Source organism: Podarcis tiliguerta (assembly GCF_965153285.1).
Source record: "Podarcis tiliguerta genome assembly, chromosome: 1".
NCBI lineage: Eukaryota > Metazoa > Chordata > Lepidosauria > Squamata > Lacertidae > Podarcis > Podarcis tiliguerta.
The window spans coordinates 112947741-112968536 of NC_139534.1; the positions used below are offsets into that span (position 1 = coordinate 112947741).

Here is a 20796-nt window from a genome sequence, read left to right on the forward strand (position 1 = left end):
TGGAATGAAAAGGGCCCTGTCTGATCTCCCCCGAGAAGGAATTCCACAATTGCAGCATCACCATCAAAAAGGGCCCGTATCTAGCATCTACCAACCTTGTATGGCCAATGAAGTATGCCTGAGAACAGGGTACAAGCTTGTTCATACACAGAGAGATAGTCCTTCAGGTTTACACTTTAACTGGCTGGAAAGTGCCCATATATTTCTTCATTTCATTTGATAACACAATCACACACTTCTTATAGATACAAGTTTAATTATCTGGAAGCATTTCTCATTTAATGCATTATCGCCACGTGACTTCTTCTCCAGGTTTCAATTCCCTGTGGAAAGGAAATAGAGGACCACAGAATTAGGAATGAATTATTTCAGAACATAGCTTATTAATGTAAAATATGTTCTGTTAAGTAATTAGATGCTTTGTAACTGATTTGGAAAGCAAGACTTAACTTCTGCACTGTTATGTCCACTACTTCTCATAAAGTCATGAATAAAAACATCATTAAAAACCACAACAACCTTCAAATCAAATTTGTGTAAACGATTTCCCTTTTGCCTTTTATTTAATCAAAGGCATTTAGGTAGTTGTCATTACCCCTCACATCTCCTCAAATTGTGTTCATGACTCATTCCCCTAAGCTCTTTATACAAAACTGACTATCCCATTTTATCTTTGTGTGAACCCTATGAAATAATTAGGCTGGGAGACAGAGATTGGCAAAAGGTTATCCAGTGAGCTTTACAGCTGATTGGGGGCTGAACCCTAGCTAACTGAAATAGGGGAGATCCACTGCAATGTAGCACAAGCAACCTGTGAGTTGATATTGTGCAAATGGTTGCACACAAGCTGGTCACAAAGCGTAATTTCAGTAACAGTGGTTTTCACAAGCACAGGTCACCCATTTGTACAATTTGTACCTATTTCTGGGGGTTGGCAATAGAAGTGCCGGCCACTTCTATGTTCTACTGAACTTAAGAAGAGCCTGCTGGATCAGGCCAATTGCCCATCTAGCCCAGCTTCCTGTTCTCACAGATCCCTGTGAGAAACCTGCAAATGATCCCAGAACAAGAGCATTCTGCCCTCCTGAAGTTTTCACCAACAGGAATTCAGAAGCATTACTGCCTCTGACCATGGAGGTTGAACACTGCCATCAGGGTTAGCAGCCACTGATAGTACTATCCTCTATGGATTTGTCTGATATTCTTTTAAAACCATCCAAGTTGGTTTCTGTCACAGCCTACTATGGCAATGGGTTCCACATTCTAGTGTTACGAGAGAGGGAGAAAAACCTTTATCAACTTTCTCTATCATGTTGCCTCTCACTAGCCTCTTCTCTAAACTAGAAAGTCCCAAATGTTGCAACCTTTCCTCCATCCCCTTGATCATGTTCGTTGCCCTTTTCTGGACCTCTTCCAACTGTATAATATCCTTTCTTTGGGCAGCAGAATGACCTGAAGGATATGTCCCTCCTTAGCCAGCTCACTGAAGAGAACCTTGGAGCGGTTATGAACAGCTTCAGTAGCTTGGAAAAGTGGCAGAAAGGATAAAAAAAAACATTTTGGCCAAATTGTGTAACTACCGTATTGGCCCGAATATAAGCCACACTTCCCCCCAAATTCAGATTGTGAAAAAGTGTGGCTTATATTTGTGACCTTAAGGTATCGCTGCTTAAACAGCTGCCCACAAGGGCTCTCGGAGGTGCGGGACAACAGCGCCCACCCCGACCGTATCTCCCAAGCTGCCGTTAAGGAAGGGGGAAGGGGGGGGAGACCGCAGCAAAGTGGCACGGCTCCCCCTCCCCAGGAACCAGCCCGGGAGCGCGCAGCCCACCCGCTGCTCCCAAGCCACCCCTGGCGCCGGCTTGGAGAGGTAGTGCCAGGAGGCAGTAGTATTGGGAGGTGGGCGTGCAGTGTGCTCGGAACCGAGCGCTGGCCATCCCCCCCCCCCCATTCAGGGCAGTAGTGCCAGGAGGCGGGCTGCACCCACAAATAAGCCTTGAATTTTAAAAGTGCGGCTTATCTCCAGGTGCATCTTATATTCAGGCCAATATGGTATGCCTAAGCATGTGTGTGTTGACAGCAAGAAAGCGCTACAGGAAAGAGGCCAGTGTTAAAGTCTAATAAAATAATATAAATAAAACAAACAGTGAAAAATATACATTATAAGCAAAAATTATGGCTATATGGCAACTTCACTTGGTTCCAACACTGCTATACCGGACGTGTAAACTGCTGTGGCGAGGGAATTCTAAAACAAGGATGAAAATAAAAACAACCAATCTTCTCTCTTGATGATAACATCTCTCATCTTGGATGAATGAGGTACACAGAGAAAACTACAACAGTTTTTTTTTAAGGCTTGGGAGGCTGAGATCAGAATAGGTACTTCTTTTGGTAATTTGGTCCCATGTCATTTAGGCTTTGTGGCTCTTTTGACTTACTACATATTGATTGGGCCATGCCAGCCAGGGTATAACTGGACACCATTTTGAATCATGATGGCAGATTGAACCTTTCAAAACTGCACTGATTTTTTTTGGTTTCTCAGAATTCCCAAGCAATGCAGGCTACAAGGCTGCTAGAAAATTATACATACCAGAAAGAAGCAGGTCTGTTGTTTCAAAATAGTGTTAATATCCCATCAAATAACATGTCAGTATTTCACTTAACTAACCTTTGAAATAACTTGCTTTTGTTTCTGAAGAGTGCCATTTTCTCATCATTCTTCCTGTCAAAGTAACATCCCAACACAAATCCAATGGGGACCAAACTTAAGGCCCAGTGTTCTCGCACAAGATGCAAAATATTCACCATAGTTACTAATAAGAAAGAGAACCAAAAATAAAATAAAATCAACAGATAACTTATGGATGCCTGAAACATTTAAGCCACTTGTAAACAGTTAAACAAAAACATCCTAGAATAATAAAAAAAGGCTGCAGTCCTATTCCAATTTACCTGGGAGTTAGCCTCATTTAACACAATGGGACTTACTTCTAAGTAGTCTGCTTTAATCTCCTACTGCAAATAAGTTTTAACTGAATGTCCACAAATTCTAGTGTTTTAACGGAAAGGGAGCAAAGCTTTTTATGCACTGCATTCTATCATGCATAATTTTAAACATTTCTCTTACAGCTGAAGAAAAGCCTCCCTTGATCACACTGAAGGCCAATTTAATAATCTTGCTCTCAGTGACCAACCAGCTGTCTACGGGAAACCTGCAAACAAGGACCTACATGCCACTTGCACGTGCACTTACTCGCCCTCCTTGTGGCTTCCAGCCAGAGGCGAAAGAAACTAGGCTTTATTTCACCCAGGTCAAAGGCCCAGTTCGATGCACACACAGGCTGGCAGCCTCAATGGCGTCCCTCTGGAGGCTTCACCCGGGGAAGGAAATAAACAAACCCGACTAGCCGCCGACCCCCCATAGCTACGGCACTGGAAATTCCTTGCAATCCCCCCCTCCTTTTCTCGTTTTAACAACCCTCCCCCCCTTTTTTTTGCCACCCCGCTCTTAATACGCCTAAACCTTACCTGGCCTGAAGGCCTACAAGCGCGATACCGACCTGAGGGCCTCAACCAACCAAGGACGCATAGAGAGCCGCGCACTGAGCCCTCGGATGACCAGAGCCGGAATGAACCATTCACCGAGCCGATAGGGGTAGGCGGGCGAAAGTTTCTCCGCCGCTCGCAGTGGGATTCCTTCGCTATGGCTTTTAGACTTTTCGAGACTCTGCTTAGAACTCCAAATGAACATCAGTGGCGGGAGGGGGGCATCTTCATTAATCCAAGTGCTCCCCCTCTGGTTCACCCCCCCGTAAACGCCTCTGATAGTACAGCCCGCTCCTTGGTTCGCTTTCAGAAGCGGCGTAAGCGGCTCCTCCGCCTCTTTCGGCGCGCTCGCCGGTTGTTTCCTCTCGGGCGAAAATGGCGGCGGCCGCTGAAGGGGCTGAGTGTGGCTGAGTAAAGAGTCGCCCGCTTTCCCCCCTTTTCCCTTTCTCCTCCAGGCTTCCACTAGGTTTTAGGGGGCCCGGGAGTTAACAAGGGGCCGCCGTGCAGGTAAGGTAAGGAGTCTAGCGTGCTGGGGAAGGGAGCAAAGAGGCTTCCCTCCGCTTCCCCCAAAGGTGGCTTCGCATACACTCTTAGGATGAAACATGCGTGATCAGTTCCCTAGCCGTCTTCCTGATGGAGGATTTGAAAGGGTACCACTGCAGGGAAGGTGGTGGGATGAAGGTCTCGCTTCTCTGCAGTTTGGGGGAGTGATTCCAACGTTACCTTTCTCCTTTCGCATCCAGACCCTTTGCAGGGTGTCTGAGCCAAGTCTCTGAGAGACACGGTCTTGCTATACACACATATACGAAGGATCAGCGTGCATAAGTGACTTGGTATGTAAAAACAAAATAATTATCAAAAGGTGTCATCACCATATCAGTTAAAAATCCTCTATCTGACAAATCCAAGGAGACCCTTAGCTGGGGTATTTCCTTAATTGATTACATATATATCTTATTCTTCCTTCCTTCCAAAGGAGCCCAGGGCAGAGAAGAGAATAAGCTCTATCTAACCTTTTATTTGTCAGGAAAACTATTGGGAGAGTGGCCTTATTTTCATGACAAGGGTTGGGGAGCAGTTTAACTGGTAGCATTCATAGTAAAAGACAGAATTGTACATCAAGTGGGGCTGATGGGAGTTGTAATCAGTTTTTCGTTAGTTGATTGTATTTATCAATCACCTTATACAGACAGTGTAACCAAAAGGAGCCTCAAAGCAGTTCACAAAGATTTATTAGAAGTCCAAAACACCTGGAGAGCACCAGGTTGGGGAAGGCTGACTGAACTAGATGGTTCCTTTGTATTGCCCGTCTTCTCAGTTTAGCTTTTGTAGACCTTCTTTGTATTCTTATAACTTAAGACATATTTGATTTTTATTGAATTAGAGGTGACTAACAAATTCTAATAATAATAAATGATAATAGGGCAAGTGAAGTGTGCATGGAGGGAGGACTTGTATATTGCTGTTCCCCTTCTGTGTTCATTTTCAGTTAGTTGCAGTTTATCATTACGTCTGAATCCAAAACTGATAAATCTGAATTATGGTTTTGCAAAACATGCCAATGTCATAAACTACAATTTGAAGATGGCATGTTTCTCTAAACGGGTGTGGAACAACCATTTGTTGTTGCACTACAACTTCCATCATCCTTTTCCACTAGCCATAATAATAATAATAATAATTTGGGATCTTTAGTTCTACATTTCTTATCTTTCCTATTTGTAGGACTTGATACAGCTAAGAACTCTATGGCCATGTTCACATGTAAGGAAAAGCCAGACCTTTTTACTTAATGTGAACTTACTGTGAATAAGTAGCATGCTTCTGCACACTACCTGATCATTATGCTTCACACTTCCTCTGGTGTAAGCAATATAAACAGACCAGGAAGCCTTGACTTGCCATAACACCCAACCCAGGGAGTGTGATTTGTCCCCTAATCTACAAACATTATAAGAAGAGCAATGCTGGATCAGACCAGAGGCCTATCTAGTATTCTCTTCTCACAGCCACAAGCAAGACCTGAACACAGCAGCATTCTTCCCACTTGCATTCCACAGCAGCTGGTATTTGGAGACTTACTGCCTCTGGCACTGGAGGCATAACATGGGCATCATGACTAGCAGACATTGATTGTCTCATCCTCCATGAATTTGTCTAATCCTCTTTTAAAGCTGGTCAAGTTAATCACCAAGGCAGTAACAAACCATGGCTTAAGCTGGGCTTGAGATCATGGCTTGTTGGAGAGAAGCCACAACCCCTGATCTGGGCGTAATGGGAAACCAATATCAGGTTTGTTTATCTTGTTTGTGCCATGAAAGGAATGAAACAGGAGTAATCGGGCAGCATGCAACTGGTGTTCTGTTTATTCACAGTAAACCATGATCAGTTATAAAGTTCGAATTATCATTATGTGTGAATGTAGGCAATGGCAAGGTCTTTTCAGCTTTATAACACATTTTATTCTCTTTTGGGAAGGAAAAAATGACTTCAATTATCAAGCTAACCACCCTTTCAGGGGTGCAGGAAGAATCTGCTCTGTGTTATTTACTTCAAGTAGATGAATTTCGCTTTCTGTTGGATTGTGGCTGGGATGAGAATTTTTCTATGGACATCATTGATTCCCTACGGAAGTAAGCTAGAACCTGACTTTAATTAAACTGTTATTCCTTTGCAAGTAAGCTAAAAACCAGATGTAGTTATTGCATGCTTTATATCCTGATATAAGGAGACATCAGTAGTTAACATATTTAGAGGCATAGAGCTCAGTAACAAGAAGAAGAAGATTAGAGAGAGAGAAGAATTCTCCACCAACTAATCTGTGGGCATGGAACAACTATTCAATGCTTGTGACCTACTATGGTAGCAGGGGTCGGCAACGTGTGGCCCATAGGCCGGATCTGGCCCACAAAGACCATCTTACCGGCCCACGAGCCGCCCCCAAACTGAGCCGCCCACTTGGTGAGTCCCCCGTGCACTGCGTTAAACCGGCACAGCACGGGGACTCGCTGAGTGGCGCAAGAAATCGCGTCTGCGCACACACAAATACCGGAAATTGCTTCTGTGCATGCCTAGACGCCAAAAATTGCTTCTGTGCAGGCACGATTTTCAGTGTCTGGGCATGCGCAGAAGCGATTTCTGGCGCTTCATACATGGCCAGACGCGATTTCCAGCGTCACTCTGCGCCGGTCCGGCCCACGGATGATTTTTGCGGGAGTGATCCAGCCCATGGCCGGTAAGCCTTGCCGACCCCTGTACTATGGGGCCCCATGCATGTGAAAGCAAAATCAAATCCTCTGCTCAGAGTTCTGCATTGTGAAAAGTCTCCATGCAGAGCTCTACTCATTGGATTGGGGCACATGTGCAGTACTTCAATGCACAAATAATCCTGTGTGGATCAGTAGAGTGCAGAGTAGATTTTCATCAGCTACAACCTAACTTGCTCAATTTATATTATAATAATTGCCCACCTTGTTTATGTTTGCATTATCATTGCTCTGTATTAACAGCAACTGCAGGCCAGATTGTAGGACCTGTGTTTGCCTAGTCAAAGAAAGTGCTTTTTGCCTCTGTTAACTTGCCCATTTGTTCAGATTTGGTTCCGAGGCCTTATCTTAATTTTTGCCACACAGCTTTTTAAAAATAAAATACTCTAACATATGAAAACAATGGGATAGTGGCAGAAGGGGGAAGGTCATTTTTTGCTGATTTCAATACCCTTTCCCGCTTTTCAGAAGATCGCCCAATTCTGCAGTAAAGATTTTCAGGGGGCAAAGGGAGAAATTGGCAAAACACTGTTCACAGGGTGCTCCTGTCCGCTGTTTGGATTAAGACTATGGCAGATGCAATATTTCATTGATGTCACTAAAACCGCAATTTCTCAAATGATGGAATGGCATGCGATTTTCTCCCTTACTGTTTTTCTTTTATAGACATGTTCACCAGGTTGATGCAGTACTTCTTTCACATCCCGATCCTTTACACTTGGGCGCACTCCCATATGCAGTCGGAAAGATGGGGTTGAATTGTGCTATTTATGCAACTATTCCTGTCTACAAAATGGGCCAAATGTTCATGTACGATCTCTACCAGGTATAGTTCCTTTGAAACTTATTTTCCCTTCCTTTTTTATATTTTTACAAACATAACTGAAACTCTCACTGAATATGATTGTTATATCTTAAGAATAATTTCATGTTCTTTTGTTTGGTAGTCACGTCACAATACAGAGGACTTCACTTTGTTTACCTTGGATGATGTGGACGCAGCTTTTGATAAAATACAGCAACTAAAATTTTCTCAGATTGTCAATTTGAAAGGTGAAGAAATAAAATTTTAAAGTAATGATCATTGTACTGCCTGTAATTTGCTGTTCATTTTGCTCAAACCCAGATGTTTCTGTCTTTAGAAAAATAAACCTTGAAAATGGTTGTACGGAAATCAAATGAAGAACTTTAGTAAAAATGAATACTCTGTTTTAGCAGATTTAACGTTCTGCTTGCATACTTCTTTTTAAAAAAACTTTGTACACTTCTCCAAGGTTAGGAGGTCTAGAGGATTTCATGGGCTTAGTTGCCATAAAAGTATAGTTCACAAATCATTTTCTTTGTCATAGATGTAGGACAGCTTTGTAAAGTTCATCAGGGCCTTGGGAAATACTGCAGAGTAAAGTTGCTTGTGAAATGCCATTTTAATATGACTAACCTGACAATAATGTGACTATAATTTGACTATAACTGAAATATTAATGCCATACTTTTCACCTGAGATTACGATGTTCTACAACAAACCTTATTCATCTGTGTCTGATATGCTGCCCTTTATTCTCTTAGGCAAAGGTCATGGCTTGTCCATCACACCATTACCAGCAGGCCACATGATAGGAGGAACAATTTGGAAGATAGTTAAAGATGGGGAAGAAGAAATTGTTTATGCAGTTGACTTCAACCACAAGAGGGAGATGTATGTACACAATATTGATATTGCCTGCTGCTGGTTAATTTTGTTGCTTGAATGGTTCTGATTTTTAAAGACGATGAGAGAAATCCAGTGCAGTGTGAGTGGGCACCCACTTGTTCTCCCTCTTTCAACCCCCCACTCCCAAAATATTGAGGGACTTTATGGAGCTGATTTTGGGGGTGATGGGCTGCCAGGGTGAGAAAATAAATGGGCTGTTCTGATGCACAGGTGGGTGAACAGAATTTTGCCTCTACAGCCTTCTTTTTAATGGAGCATTGCAAACAAGGCTACAGAAATTATTAGCCTGCAAACACATTAAGCCCAGGTTCATTATATGTGGATTATTGTTGACCTGAAAAAAGAACCAGCTCATTTTTATTTTGCAAAACATTCCTGTCCCTGTAGATAAGTGCTGATTTACAGGTCTGAATCAATAACAAGAATTTTTAGTGTCTCCAGGTATGTGGCAAGGATTGCATGGAATTGGGTTATAATCTAAGATCAAGGTTCACTGGAGAAATAAACAACCCCCTTTAAATTACAAGACTCAAAGCTGTAAAAATATTTTGAAATTTAACATGGGTGGGAAAAGCTTGAAGATTCTCTAGATAGCAGCAAATGCCATTTTTAGCTATCTGTTTTAAGACAAATCCTAAACAGTCAAAAGCACTTTCCTTAAATCCCATTTAAAAATAAACTGCCCTACTGCATGAGAGAGGAGCAGTCTCTTATATTGAATTTCTTGAAATAAGTTGGTACATCTATCAATAGTACTGTTATAGTGTTACCCATGTTCTAAGTACAGATGTAAATCCCAAAATTTGCGTATGCAAGTTTGTATGATTCACGTGGAGAGTCGTAGATTGGGTTTTATTTATAGGAAGCTGCTATGTTCTAAATTCTCTTTGCGGTTTTTATTACAATGCTATTTTTATACTTAGGAATGTTCACAGCTGATTTTTAAAAAAGAAACTAAGAATAAGGCATATGGAACAGAGTTATTTTTTTCTGAGTGAAAATGAGGAAATGGGTAAATTTCTGGGCGACCAGTAAATTGTAAAATTATAACTTAAGAAGTACACTGAGAAGTGTTGAGATCCTTAAATGAGAATGAGTGCAAATCCCTCAATATATAGTCTTTCTTTTAAAAATTATGGAACATAGACTATTGCTCAGTTCAAATTCTCATCTTGCTTGTTGTCACTGAAGGCTGATGAGAAGCAAGAAGTACAGAGAGGAGAGGTCCTTCCAATTCTACAGTTATATGATTCTATGATTTGCAGTCTAATTATAGTAGTTTTGTTCATTTTTAAGGACAGTACTCAGTTAACCCATCCTGTTAGCACAAGGATTTCTGCTTGCACAACATGACAGCCCGCCTCACCCTGCTCCCTGCCTCTGTGCCTGTGCTCTCAATTCTGTTCCAGAGGCAGAATGTTAATTTAGCATTTCCTTGGATTCTACCCAAAGCAAATAGATTAAAACACTTTGGTATGTCAGTTACATCGATCCTTCCTTATCCTGTTCTCTGCTTGGCTTTTCTGCCCATATTTTCATTAGGTGTCATCCAGTGGTGTCTGTCCGCTAGCGCAATAGACTTCCATTTGTGCAACAGGACTTGCTCTCCTCCCATGTGCAGCCTTGAAATTTTCTCCAGTGTTGAGGGACCCTCCAGAGCAGATTGATGCAGGGGTGGGAGGGGCTGCAGAAGGAAGGAGAGGGCAGGTGAAGTCCCATTGCACAAGCAGAAAATTACTTGTGCAAAGTTGGATATCACCAAATGTCTATTTTAGATTCCTTGCGGTAACAATTTACTGATTCTGCCTGCAAAACTAGGTTTTAATGTACGCTACATAAATCATGCTGTATGACGTGTACAGTGGAACCTTGGTTGTCGAACTTAATCTGTTCCAGGTGCCTTTTTGACTTCCGGAACAGTTCGAAAACCAAGGCACGGCTTCCAGTTGGCTGCAGGAGCTTCCTGCACTCAATCAGAAGTCGTGTCGGATGTTTGGCTTCTGAAAAACGTTTGCAAACCAGAACACTCACTTCTGGGTTTGCGGCGTTTGGGAGCTGATTTGTTCGGGAGCCAAGCCGTTCGACAATCAAGGTACCACTGTACTTGTGATTAAACTGATAGCAAATTTGGTTGTTACGTAAACTAACTTCATAGAAAATTTCTGCTACATATATAATTATATCATCACCTTTCTTTAACTAAAGCACTGCAATTGTTTGATGTAACTTCTCTTTTAGCCATTTGAATGGATGTTCCCTGGAAATGCTAAGCAGGCCTTCCTTGCTTATCACTGATTCCTTTAATGCTACTTATGTGCAGCCACGACGGAAACAAAGAGACGAACAGCTACTAAGTATGTATTTTTCCGTAGCAGCTGGGAAAATTCAGTTTCTAATAGAATTTTAAAACCTAGCTTCCATGTGGTGCTCATAAATATTATAAGAAAAAGGAGGGAAAATAGTCTTGTTCTCTGGATAAGATTGTGAGTTTCAGACACACACATGCACCCCCCCCCCAGTTGAATAGATTTCTAGAAAATTAACAGCTTAAGATGATTATAACTTTAATTTGAAATTGCATATTTTGTGTGTGTGTTCAAAGAAAGCCTTTAATGCACTACATTAAAATCAACTGCTTGTAAGTTCCCTCTTTTAAGGAATTAAGAATAATCTGCAGACATTCTAGGGACTTCTCTATTTGGGTCAAGTGCTATAGTTTAAATAAATAGATATATATGTTAAATAAATGCATTCAATAAATAAGTCATATGGTGAAGCCCAAGACTCCCTACAGAGTTCTAGGAAGTGTGTAAAAACATTTCTTTAAAAAAAAAAATTATTGCAGAAAATAATTTAATTTGGAGTATTTAACTATTTTCCAGAATATGGAATTGTGAATATGATTTTTAAAAAACTTTATCCAATTTTAATGTAACATGATGTGAAATTATATTGTTTTTGAGAAAGTAGTTACCATTATTTAATTAGAATCTAATTTGGAAGCCACATGTAACCCTTATGCTAATCGGGTTTTCCTCTAACTGGTAAAAGGAAATGATTTATATACATATGAATTAGGATTCAAATGCTGCCACAAAACTAATACATTGTTTTCTTTTCTCCAGCAAATGTCTTGGAAACACTGAGAGGTGATGGAAATGTCCTAATAGCTGTGGACACTGCAGGCAGAGTTTTGGAACTTGCCCAACTGCTTGATCAAATATGGAGGACAAAAGATGCCGGTTTAGGAGTCTACTCTTTAGCACTTTTAAATAATGTCAGCTACAATGTTGTAGAATTCTCAAAATCTCAGGTTGGTTTTGATAGCAGAATATTAGACTGACTTCTGTAATTATATCAAGCCTTTGCCCATGTCCATAGTGTTTTACAGCAACACAGTGTTGCTAACCACCTGAATTGCGCTATTCTAGAACAGGTATTTCTTTTATCCCACATTGGATGACTTAAGATCAAGGAGAAAAACAGGTAGTATAAGTGGAAAGTCCTCCTTACACTATGACTTGGGGTAGCCAGTTGGAGTAGAAAGTGCTTAAGGCATGTAGACCAGTACAGTTGTACCTTGGAAGTCGAATGGAATCCATCCCGTAAGTCCGTTTGACTTCCAAAACTTTCAGAAACCAAAGTGTGGCTTCTGATTGGCTGCAGGAAGCTCCTGCAGCCAATCAGAAGCTGCGGAAGCCCCATTGGACCTTCAGCTTCCAAAAATAATTCGCATACCGAAACAGTCACTTCCGGGTTTGTGGCATTCGGGAGGCAAAACGTTTGAGAACTAAGCTGTTCAAAAACCAAGGTACAACTGTAGTCTGATGCCATTTTAGATAGTTTCATATGTTTGCAAGTACTATTTAAGCACCATTTAAGCACTCTTTGCTACATAGGTGTTGCAACTCAGTACAACTTGCTTTCCCCCCCTTCCTACCTACAGGTTGAATGGATGAGTGACAAACTGATGAGATGCTTTGAGGATAAGAGGAACAATCCTTTTCAGTTTCGTCATCTCTCTCTCTGTCACGGGCTTGCAGATTTGGCGCGGGTTCCTAGTCCCAAAGTTGTCCTTGCCAGCCAACCAGATCTGGAATGTGGGTTTTCAAGAGATCTCTTTATACAATGGTGCCAGGACCCTAAAAACTCTATAATTTTAACATATAGAACTACTCCTGGCACACTAGCACGTTTCCTAATAGATCATCCCTCTGAAAAAGTTACAGATATAGAGGTAAGAAAATTTGTTCGAGGAGACTGCAGCCATACTGACAGTCGCGGGAATTTTGCTTGCTTATGTTGACCAACTTATGTTCCCTTGCTTATATTACCAAGGGAAAATATTGATGAAAAGAATACCCATCTTTATTCATTTGACGAGAAGGAAATACAGTGGTGCCCCGCAAGACGAATGCCTCGCAAGATGGAAAACCCGCTAGACGAAAGGGTTTTCCGTTTTTCAATGCGCTTCGCAGGACGAATTTCCCTATGGGCTTGCTTCGCAAGACGAAAATGTCTTGCATTTTTTCCCGCTCCCCACCCCCTTTTTCTAAGCCGCTAAGCCGCTTTTAGCAGCTAATCCGCTAATCCTTTAAGCCTTTAATAGCCGCTAATCCGCTAATAGGGTTGCTTCGCAAGACGAAAAAACCGCTAGACGAAGAGACTCGCGGAACGAATTAATTTCGTCTTGCGAGGCACCACTGTACTCTTTTCCATTCAGTTCTTTAAAGAAAACAAGGAGTAAAATCATGTATGGTAAAATAGAGTTTTAGTAAGATCATAAAAATATGTGACAACACTTGGGAACTTTTAGGCCTGTTTCGAGCATTATTTTTTTCCATGTGGATACTTACAACAGTAATGTATGCATACACCAGACATGTGTTTGGAAATGTGCATGATTTTCCATTAATTGTTCAGCTATTTTTTTATTACAAAGAAGGCACACTTTTTCATTGTCTCCCAAGACAGATGAATGCCAGTGAATGTGGAAGATTCATCTTGAAGACCAACTATTTGATTAAACTTTGCGTTTTTCAAATATGTGACACTGCAAATATGATGCCTTCTGGTGTTCTGATGTTTCTACTCGAATCTATAATGTTTATCACTCTTTAGGAAATGTGTTGAGAACTCCTGATAAAAGGTTGCCACTTATGTCAGCAAACATACCCCTTATTTGCACATGCTTTTCTTTTAGCTGAGGAAAAGAGTGAAACTGGAAGGGAAGGAACTTGAGGAATACCTGGAGAAAGAAAAACTGAAGAAAGAGGCGGCCAAAAAGTTAGAACAGTCCAAAGAGTGAGTACCTGTGGTGGTTGCAAATGGCCTTTTGAGCAAATACTCAAATACTGCTACTTTGCCATTTCTACAGCGCCAAGGAAAAAGCACTTTAAACAATTCTAAGCTTATTTGATGTGACCTCAGTGAAACTTTCAGTCATAATAGCTTCCAGCAGTATCATAAGTCGTCTTGAAACTGATGCTTCCCAAGATGAAGTAGCAACTCCTCGTAACAGTTAACTTCAACCATTATGTTCCACAATACTCTTCTTTTAATGGTATGGAACTATATGGGCCTAATTGTGAGCACCCAGTACTGTAGTGTTGTTGGAACTAAGTGGTTGTCAAGCTGGTGTCTCCAGATGACAAGAGTCCTGGAACCGCTCCAAACTTGATAAGATTGGAATAGAAGTATAATATTTTGGTGTTGTTTGCCTTGTGTTTATATGAAACTCTATTTTCGGCTCACATTCTAGAGCAGATATTGATTCCAGCGATGACAGTGATGCCGAAGAGGATGTTGATCAACCATCTGTTCATAAAACTAAGCATGACCTTATGATGAAAGGTGAAGGCAACCGCAAAGGAAGCTTCTTCAAGCAGGCCAAAAAGTCCTACCCTATGTTTCCAGCTCCAGAAGAGAGAATTAAATGGGATGAATATGGAGAGATTATCAAGTACGTGGGAGAGAAGAGATAATATTATAATTAGTGTTTAAAATTAAATGTGCGCCAAGGTAATAGGTGCCCATTTTAAATTTAGGGGAGCCTTTCAGGTGGGAGCCTCACTGAGGCATACCAAGAGGAAAAACAAAGATTATGTGCAGAGTTGAAATTCCAGATATCCCTGACTAGATTCACGACATCGATAATTGTCTGGATGATTCCAGTTTTTCTGTTTAGGTTGCAATTAACACACACACACACACACACACTGGTTTGAGGGGCATCTAATAGTATTTAAGAATGTACAAGACTGAATTATGGTCATTAAGTTGAGAGGTCATCTCTTTAGATATTTAATGTTTGTTATATCTAAAGAGAGTATATTAAGCTGTGTACTGCTTTGCTTTACTCTAATTGATCTTTTATTGTCTGGGTTCTTTAAGTTCTTTATTATTTCCTTGTTCTAAAAGTAAGAGAATTGAACGTTTGCCTGGTTCACACTTAACATTAAACCAGGGATGGCAAACCATAATTAATATGGTTTAATCCAGGGATGCCATGCCTGTGGTTCTCCAGATGTTGCTGAACTATAACTCCCATCATCCCTGGCTGTTGACTATTCTGGCTGGGGCTGATGGAAGTTGGAGTCTTAACAACATCTGAAGGTCCATAGGTTCCACATTACTGTCTACTCTAGTCAAAATTCACCACTCCACTCCTGACTTGCCGGGCTGGGCTGGGGGCGGGGAGGGGGGGGGAGCAAATCAGAGGCTGGCTTAATGTTATGTCCAAACCAGCACTTGTGGTTTGCTTCCCCCAAACAGAGGGCCATAGCTCATTGGCAGAGCATCTGCCTTGCAATCAGGTTCATTCCCCAGTATTTCCAGGTAGGGTTGGGCAATATTCCTGTCTGAAACCCTAGAGCAGGGGTGTCCAAACTTTTTTCAGAGAGGGCCAGGTTTGATGAAGTGAGGGCTGACCAAAGGGCCAACCGAAGTTGTTTACTTTTTTTAGGATTAAAGTTGTTTACTTTTTAAGGATTTTACCCCAAAGTTGTTGAGCTTTTTTAAGGATTGATTGAAGTTGTTGAGGTTTTCTTAGGATTTTACCCCAGGCACCGGATGTGCCAGTGCTCTGACCTAGTATACACCAGTTGCCTTTATTCCCAAGTGCTAGTACTATAATCACACAAAAACTACACCGAAGCAGTAAGCCAACAAACCACCTTAGCTTCCGTTCATAGCTTGTTTGGAGAGAAACAAACAATGAGTGCTGGTTTGTGTATAAAGCTAAGTTACCTGATTTGTTTCCTCCCTGGCATGGCTAAGTCAGGACTTTGGAGCAGCAGGCACTAGCACATTGCTCATTCGCATTCAACCAGGGATGTGAAACCCACGAACCTCCAGATGTCTTATCTTCCTTTTAAAATATGCCGCAAAGAATGCATATTTTTCAATATAATTCCAAAATCGGCAAAACTTTCTTTGAAAGGACATTTGTTGAACCTCTTCCTTAGATTTCTGGATGCGTATCAGTGGTCCTTTCTTGAGCTTTGATGTTGTTAAATCTGTTTCTCTTCATTTAGAGAATAGCTATTACGTATATTGTCTTCCTTCATCATAGATGTTTCCTTAGCATTCCCCTAATTAAGAATTGACAACAATCCTTTGTTTAGACCAGAGGATTTCCTCGTTCCAGAACTTCAAGCAACAGAAGAAGAAAAGAACAAATTAGAATCTGGACTTACAAATGGAGAGGAGCCTATGGACCAGGATTTATCAGATGTTCCGACCAAATGCATTTCAGCAACAGAATCAATGGAAATAAAGTGAGTGTCTTATTGTTAGTTGCAGCTGGAGGGCGCTATTGGCAGATGAGTAGTGATGGTTAGTTCATTGCAATCTGTCACCTTTTGCCAACTGAGACTGCCTGATAACTTGGGCTGGAAAAAATTCCCCATTCCTAATCTTATCAGATCACACCATCTAGATTTTCACGCTCAAAGATATATGAAAGAAATTGTGTTGATGGCTTATTCTATATGTTTAACAACATAATGTACTACATATTAAGAAAACGAAGCCCCCTTTGAAGTGAAATGTTGAATCATTCTGTTAAAGTTCAGTAATGGTGCCAACCTAACCCTGTTTAGCAGAATGAATTGTGAACATTTCCAAACTTTTTCTCAAGGGAATGCTTTGCTTGCATATTATTTGCATTATTTGCTTGCATATTATTTTGCAGCTACAAAAAACAACAACTTGTTTTTCTCCTTACGTTGCATTTTAGAGCTCGTGTTACATACATAGACTATGAAGGCCGCTCAGATGGGGACTCCATTAAGAAAATAATTAATCAGATGAAGCCGCGGCAATTGATCATTGTCCATGGGCCCCCTGAGGCCAGCCAGGATCTTGCAGAATCCTGTAGAGCTTTTGGTGGAAAGGACATTAAAGTATACATGCCTAAATTGCATGAAACCATAGATGCAACCAGTGAGACTCACATATACCAGGTAAGATTGTAGAATTGGGTAAAAAAAAATAATAATTGGCAACTATCCTCATAAAAACTTGTATTTATTGTTGTATTCCTAGCTTGTATTTAATTTAATCTTATGAACTTCCCTGAGATCTTTTGAAGAAGGGCGGTATATAAATCAAATAAATAAAAATAAGAATAACAACTAGCCAACCTGCAGTGGAAGTACTAATTCCTTCTAATCAAGTACCTAATCAGAAATACTGTTTATGCTTGCCTGTGACATGCTGGTTTATTGAGAGAAGACAGTTAACACTTTGTGGGCTAGAAAAGGGTTTTGCATAAACCTGCAAGGCTGCTGTATTCTATTCAAGAATAAGGAAGTGTGTGTGTGTCTGTGTGTGTGTCTGTGTAGCTACATTTCCTTTGGTGAAAACAAAGCTAACACAAGCTTTTCACCTCAAGCCGTTTTCCCCCTTCTCGAAGTCCCCTATATGGTATTTTCTTTGGGAGCCTCTAAGTAGCTGGTTGCTGTTGGTACACAGCTGTCTACCTGACTCCATTATACAGAAGAAAAGGAGTTGCAAAGACTGGGGAAAAATCTTGCCTATATGCAACAAGAAACACAACTTGTAAATCATCAAGATAACTTGGTGGTGGAAATGATAATTAAAGTATACATGCCTAAATTGCATAAAAGTCTTATGCCCATAACACTAGGAACAAAAACGTTTGGTTATGTTATGTGATTTACTGATAGTCTACTTGTCCAAATTTCACCATTCATTTCCACATTCTTGGAAAGTCTTACTTATTTCCTCCCTGAGCTGTTTTGTCCCCCCACACCAGTACCATGATTATAAAAGTGCTATGATACGTCGTCCATAAAGTTCTCTTCTTAACAGCGTGACTGCCTGTTGACTCCAAGCATGTAAATGATACTGAATGTAATGTATATAAAACAGACTCTGTGGTTCATCTGTTTCAGTATTTATTTTATATATTTATTTCTGATTAGGTGAGGTTAAAGGACTCGCTGGTCAGTTCCCTTCAGTTTTGTAAAGCCAAAGACGCTGAACTGGCATGGGTAGATGGAGTCCTGGACATGCGGGTATCAAAAGTGGACACGGGGGTGATTTTGGAAGAAGGGGAACTGAGAGATGATGGAGAAGATTCAGAGATGCAAGTGGACGCACCCTCGTCAGATTCTAGTGCTGTTGCACAGCAGAAGGCCATCAAGAGTCTTTTCGGAGATGATGACAAAGAAATATGCGAGGAAAGTGAGATCATTCCTACTTTGGAGCCCCTGCCACCGAATGAGGTAGAAAAACTAGTTCCTCAGCTAAGCTTTTTTTTAAAATGCTTTTTATTAGTTTTCTTTCTTGATAAACACATACAATAAAGTAACCAAAATAATAAAATGACAAAAAACAACAACAAGAAACATACATACAACCATAAATCCGTAAGTTCTTACACATGGACTTATGTCACCGTATTCTTTATTCCCAATTCCTTTTCTTCTCTGACAGACTTCCGTCTTCCTCAAAGCAGGTCCATTTTGTCTGTTTGTTAAACTGCTTCTTTTATCATTTCTACTGTTTTCGACATACTATACTTATATACATATTATGGTTTGGGAAAATTAAAGCAAATCCAGGTTTTGACTTGGGGGGGCGCTGTTTTTTTAAGTAGTCTCTATACATTTCCCATTCCTTTTGGAACGTTTGGTTAGACTGTCTCCTAATTTTCTCTGCCATTTTTGCCAATTCGAGATATTCAAATAATTTATCCTGCCATTCCTTTTTTGTTGGTACTAACTCACTTTTCCAATTTCTAGCTATTAATATTCTTGCTGCAGTTGTAGCATATAAGATTATTTATAAGAATATTTCATTTGGGATATCTGAATCTAAAATACCCAAAAGGAAAGTTTCTGGTTTCTTTATGAAGGTTTGCTTAAACATTTTTTTCAACTCCTCATATATAATATCCCAATAAAAGGTCTTAATTTCTTTTGCAACCCCACCACATGTGGAAGTGTCCCTTCTGCCTGTTTATACCTCCAGCCAGTATTAGATCTCGTTTTGTACATTTTGGATAGTTTGCTGGGAGTTATATACCACCTGTAGAATGTCTTCAAAAGATTTTCCTTTAATGTATAACAGGCCATAAATTTCCATTTCTTATTCCATAATCTTTCCCATGCTAATAATTGGATATTTTTACCCATATATTTTGCCCACTTAATAATTACTTCTTTCACCTCCTCATCTTTCACCTCCCATTCTAAAAGCAAAGCTTTTATTTACTTCTCTGCAAGTTGGGTGGGATATAAACAGCCCACATAAATATTGCTTTGCATTGTTACCTTGTGGGTTTTGTCCTGTGAATCCAACACAGGACATAATTTTTAAATGGGTAGATTGCAAATGATCTCATTTACTTGCGGTTGAATCTTACCACTTATAATATGCAATGATTTTGATGCTTGTATTTTCATTTTTCACTCTTTTCCCCCTTCTAAATCTGTCAAGTAACTTCTGTTTTGCACCTTCACAAAAGGTTCTTGGACATCAGTCTGTCTTCATGAATGAGCCAAGACTTTCTGATTTTAAGCAAGTTCTCTTGCGAGAAGGAATTCAAGCTGAGTTTGTAGGAGGGGTTCTCGTATGTAACAACTTGGTGGCTGTTCGCAGGGTAAGCTCTCTCTCTCTCTCTCTCTCTCTCTCTCTCTCTGTGTGTGTGTGTGTGTGTGTGTGTGCTTGTGTTTGCTTGCTTTTATGTGCCAATCATAGCAAATCTCTGTACAGTCTCTAAGTAATTGGATGTAACCTGTTTTCTTGCAGACTGAAACTGGACGCATTGGATTGGAGGGCTGTCTCTGTGAAGATTTCTATAAAATTAGAGGCCTTTTATATGAACAATATGCCATTGTCTAAAGGAGGACTGTAAATATAATAGATATGGACATTTTATTTTTATGGAATCCTTTTGTGGCACACGTTTGTAAGGGCCATTTACCAGCCATTACCAAAGGTTTCCAGCAGAGGAACCCAGCATTGGAACAATATTGGATATATTAAAGATAAGGTAGCTGTATAGGTCTCCTGTACATTTTGCCAGTTTTATTTTTCAGATTTTTGTTAGAAAATACCTGTTAGATTGTTTCACAACATTTCATTTGCAGATATTCTTATGAGAACTGTTTAAAAAATGAGTTTATCCAGATTGTTAGTTTCACTTAGTTTAAGACATTATGAACTTAACTCCATTGATCTCAATGGGAGCTAGGTATAACTAACTTTTCCTTAATGGGCTGGATCCAGACTATTTAAGAATGTAAAACATTAAAAGTTAATGTTAGATATCAGTTTTCCTATTTTGCAATTAAAATATTTCCTCCCTTGATTTTTTTTGTGAGAGAATTGTACATTTACTGTTTTGGTAAAACCAAATACGATAGATCATTGACAGTTAGTCTGTTTCTTGTTAATAGTTTCCTCCCCAGGATATGAGAAATCGCCAGGAAATTAAAAGTTTTTCTTGGTAATGCTTTCAGTGTATCTTTCTTCAGTGTTTGGTTAATCAATTCAGCCATTATTGTTATTAACCAACTGGACACTTATGAAAAATTATATGTGCAGAAAGAAAATTACAGTGACTTCAAATGACTGCCACCACCGTTTTGAAAATGTATGCTAGATATATTGGTGTGGGTATATAGCTATAAATTTATGCACACACACACAAATACATAGAGAGTTGCTTTTCCACTAACAAAAAGCCTGTTCCATTCACAGAATTGAGTGCTACCACTATAATTAGGTAGAGTT

At 40.2% G+C, this 20796-nt stretch overlaps 1 protein-coding gene across 3 annotated transcripts; it reads left to right on the top strand.

Annotated features, from left to right (window-relative positions):
- Positions 1 to 3534: 3534 nt before the first annotated feature.
- CPSF2 (cleavage and polyadenylation specific factor 2) lies at positions 3535 to 20516 on the top strand. Of its 3 annotated transcripts, none has more exons than XM_083435914.1 (15): positions 3535 to 4064; positions 6031 to 6185; positions 7485 to 7644; positions 7766 to 7871; positions 8385 to 8514; positions 10768 to 10883; positions 11655 to 11842; positions 12476 to 12766; positions 13733 to 13833; positions 14291 to 14491; positions 16155 to 16307; positions 16769 to 16994; positions 17979 to 18281; positions 19526 to 19660; positions 19810 to 20516. In XM_083435914.1, the coding sequence occupies exons 2-15, from the start codon at positions 6037 to 6039 to the stop codon at positions 19900 to 19902; spliced, it is 2352 nt and encodes a 783-aa protein (XP_083292040.1). In that variant the 5' UTR covers positions 3535 to 4064; positions 6031 to 6036; the 3' UTR covers positions 19903 to 20516. The 3 variants fall into 3 exon arrangements, with proteins under 3 accessions (XP_083292040.1, XP_083292039.1, XP_083292041.1); XM_083435913.1 differs by having other exon boundaries at positions 3535 to 4059; XM_083435915.1 differs by lacking the exon at positions 3535 to 4064 and adding an exon at positions 4296 to 4385.
- Positions 20517 to 20796: the final 280 nt, after the last annotated feature.

Excerpts from the sequence above, each read along its gene's own strand:
- CPSF2 (XM_083435914.1), top strand. The coding sequence starts at position 6,037 with ATGACTTCAATTATCAAGCTAACCACCCTTTCAGGGGTGCAGGAAGAA. Across the intron at positions 7,645-7,765 it reads TCATGTACGATCTCTACCAG|TCACGTCACAATACAGAGGA; the intron begins GTATAGTTCCTT and ends TTTGTTTGGTAG. Across the intron at positions 12,767-13,732 it reads AAAAAGTTACAGATATAGAG|CTGAGGAAAAGAGTGAAACT; the intron begins GTAAGAAAATTT and ends CTTTTCTTTTAG.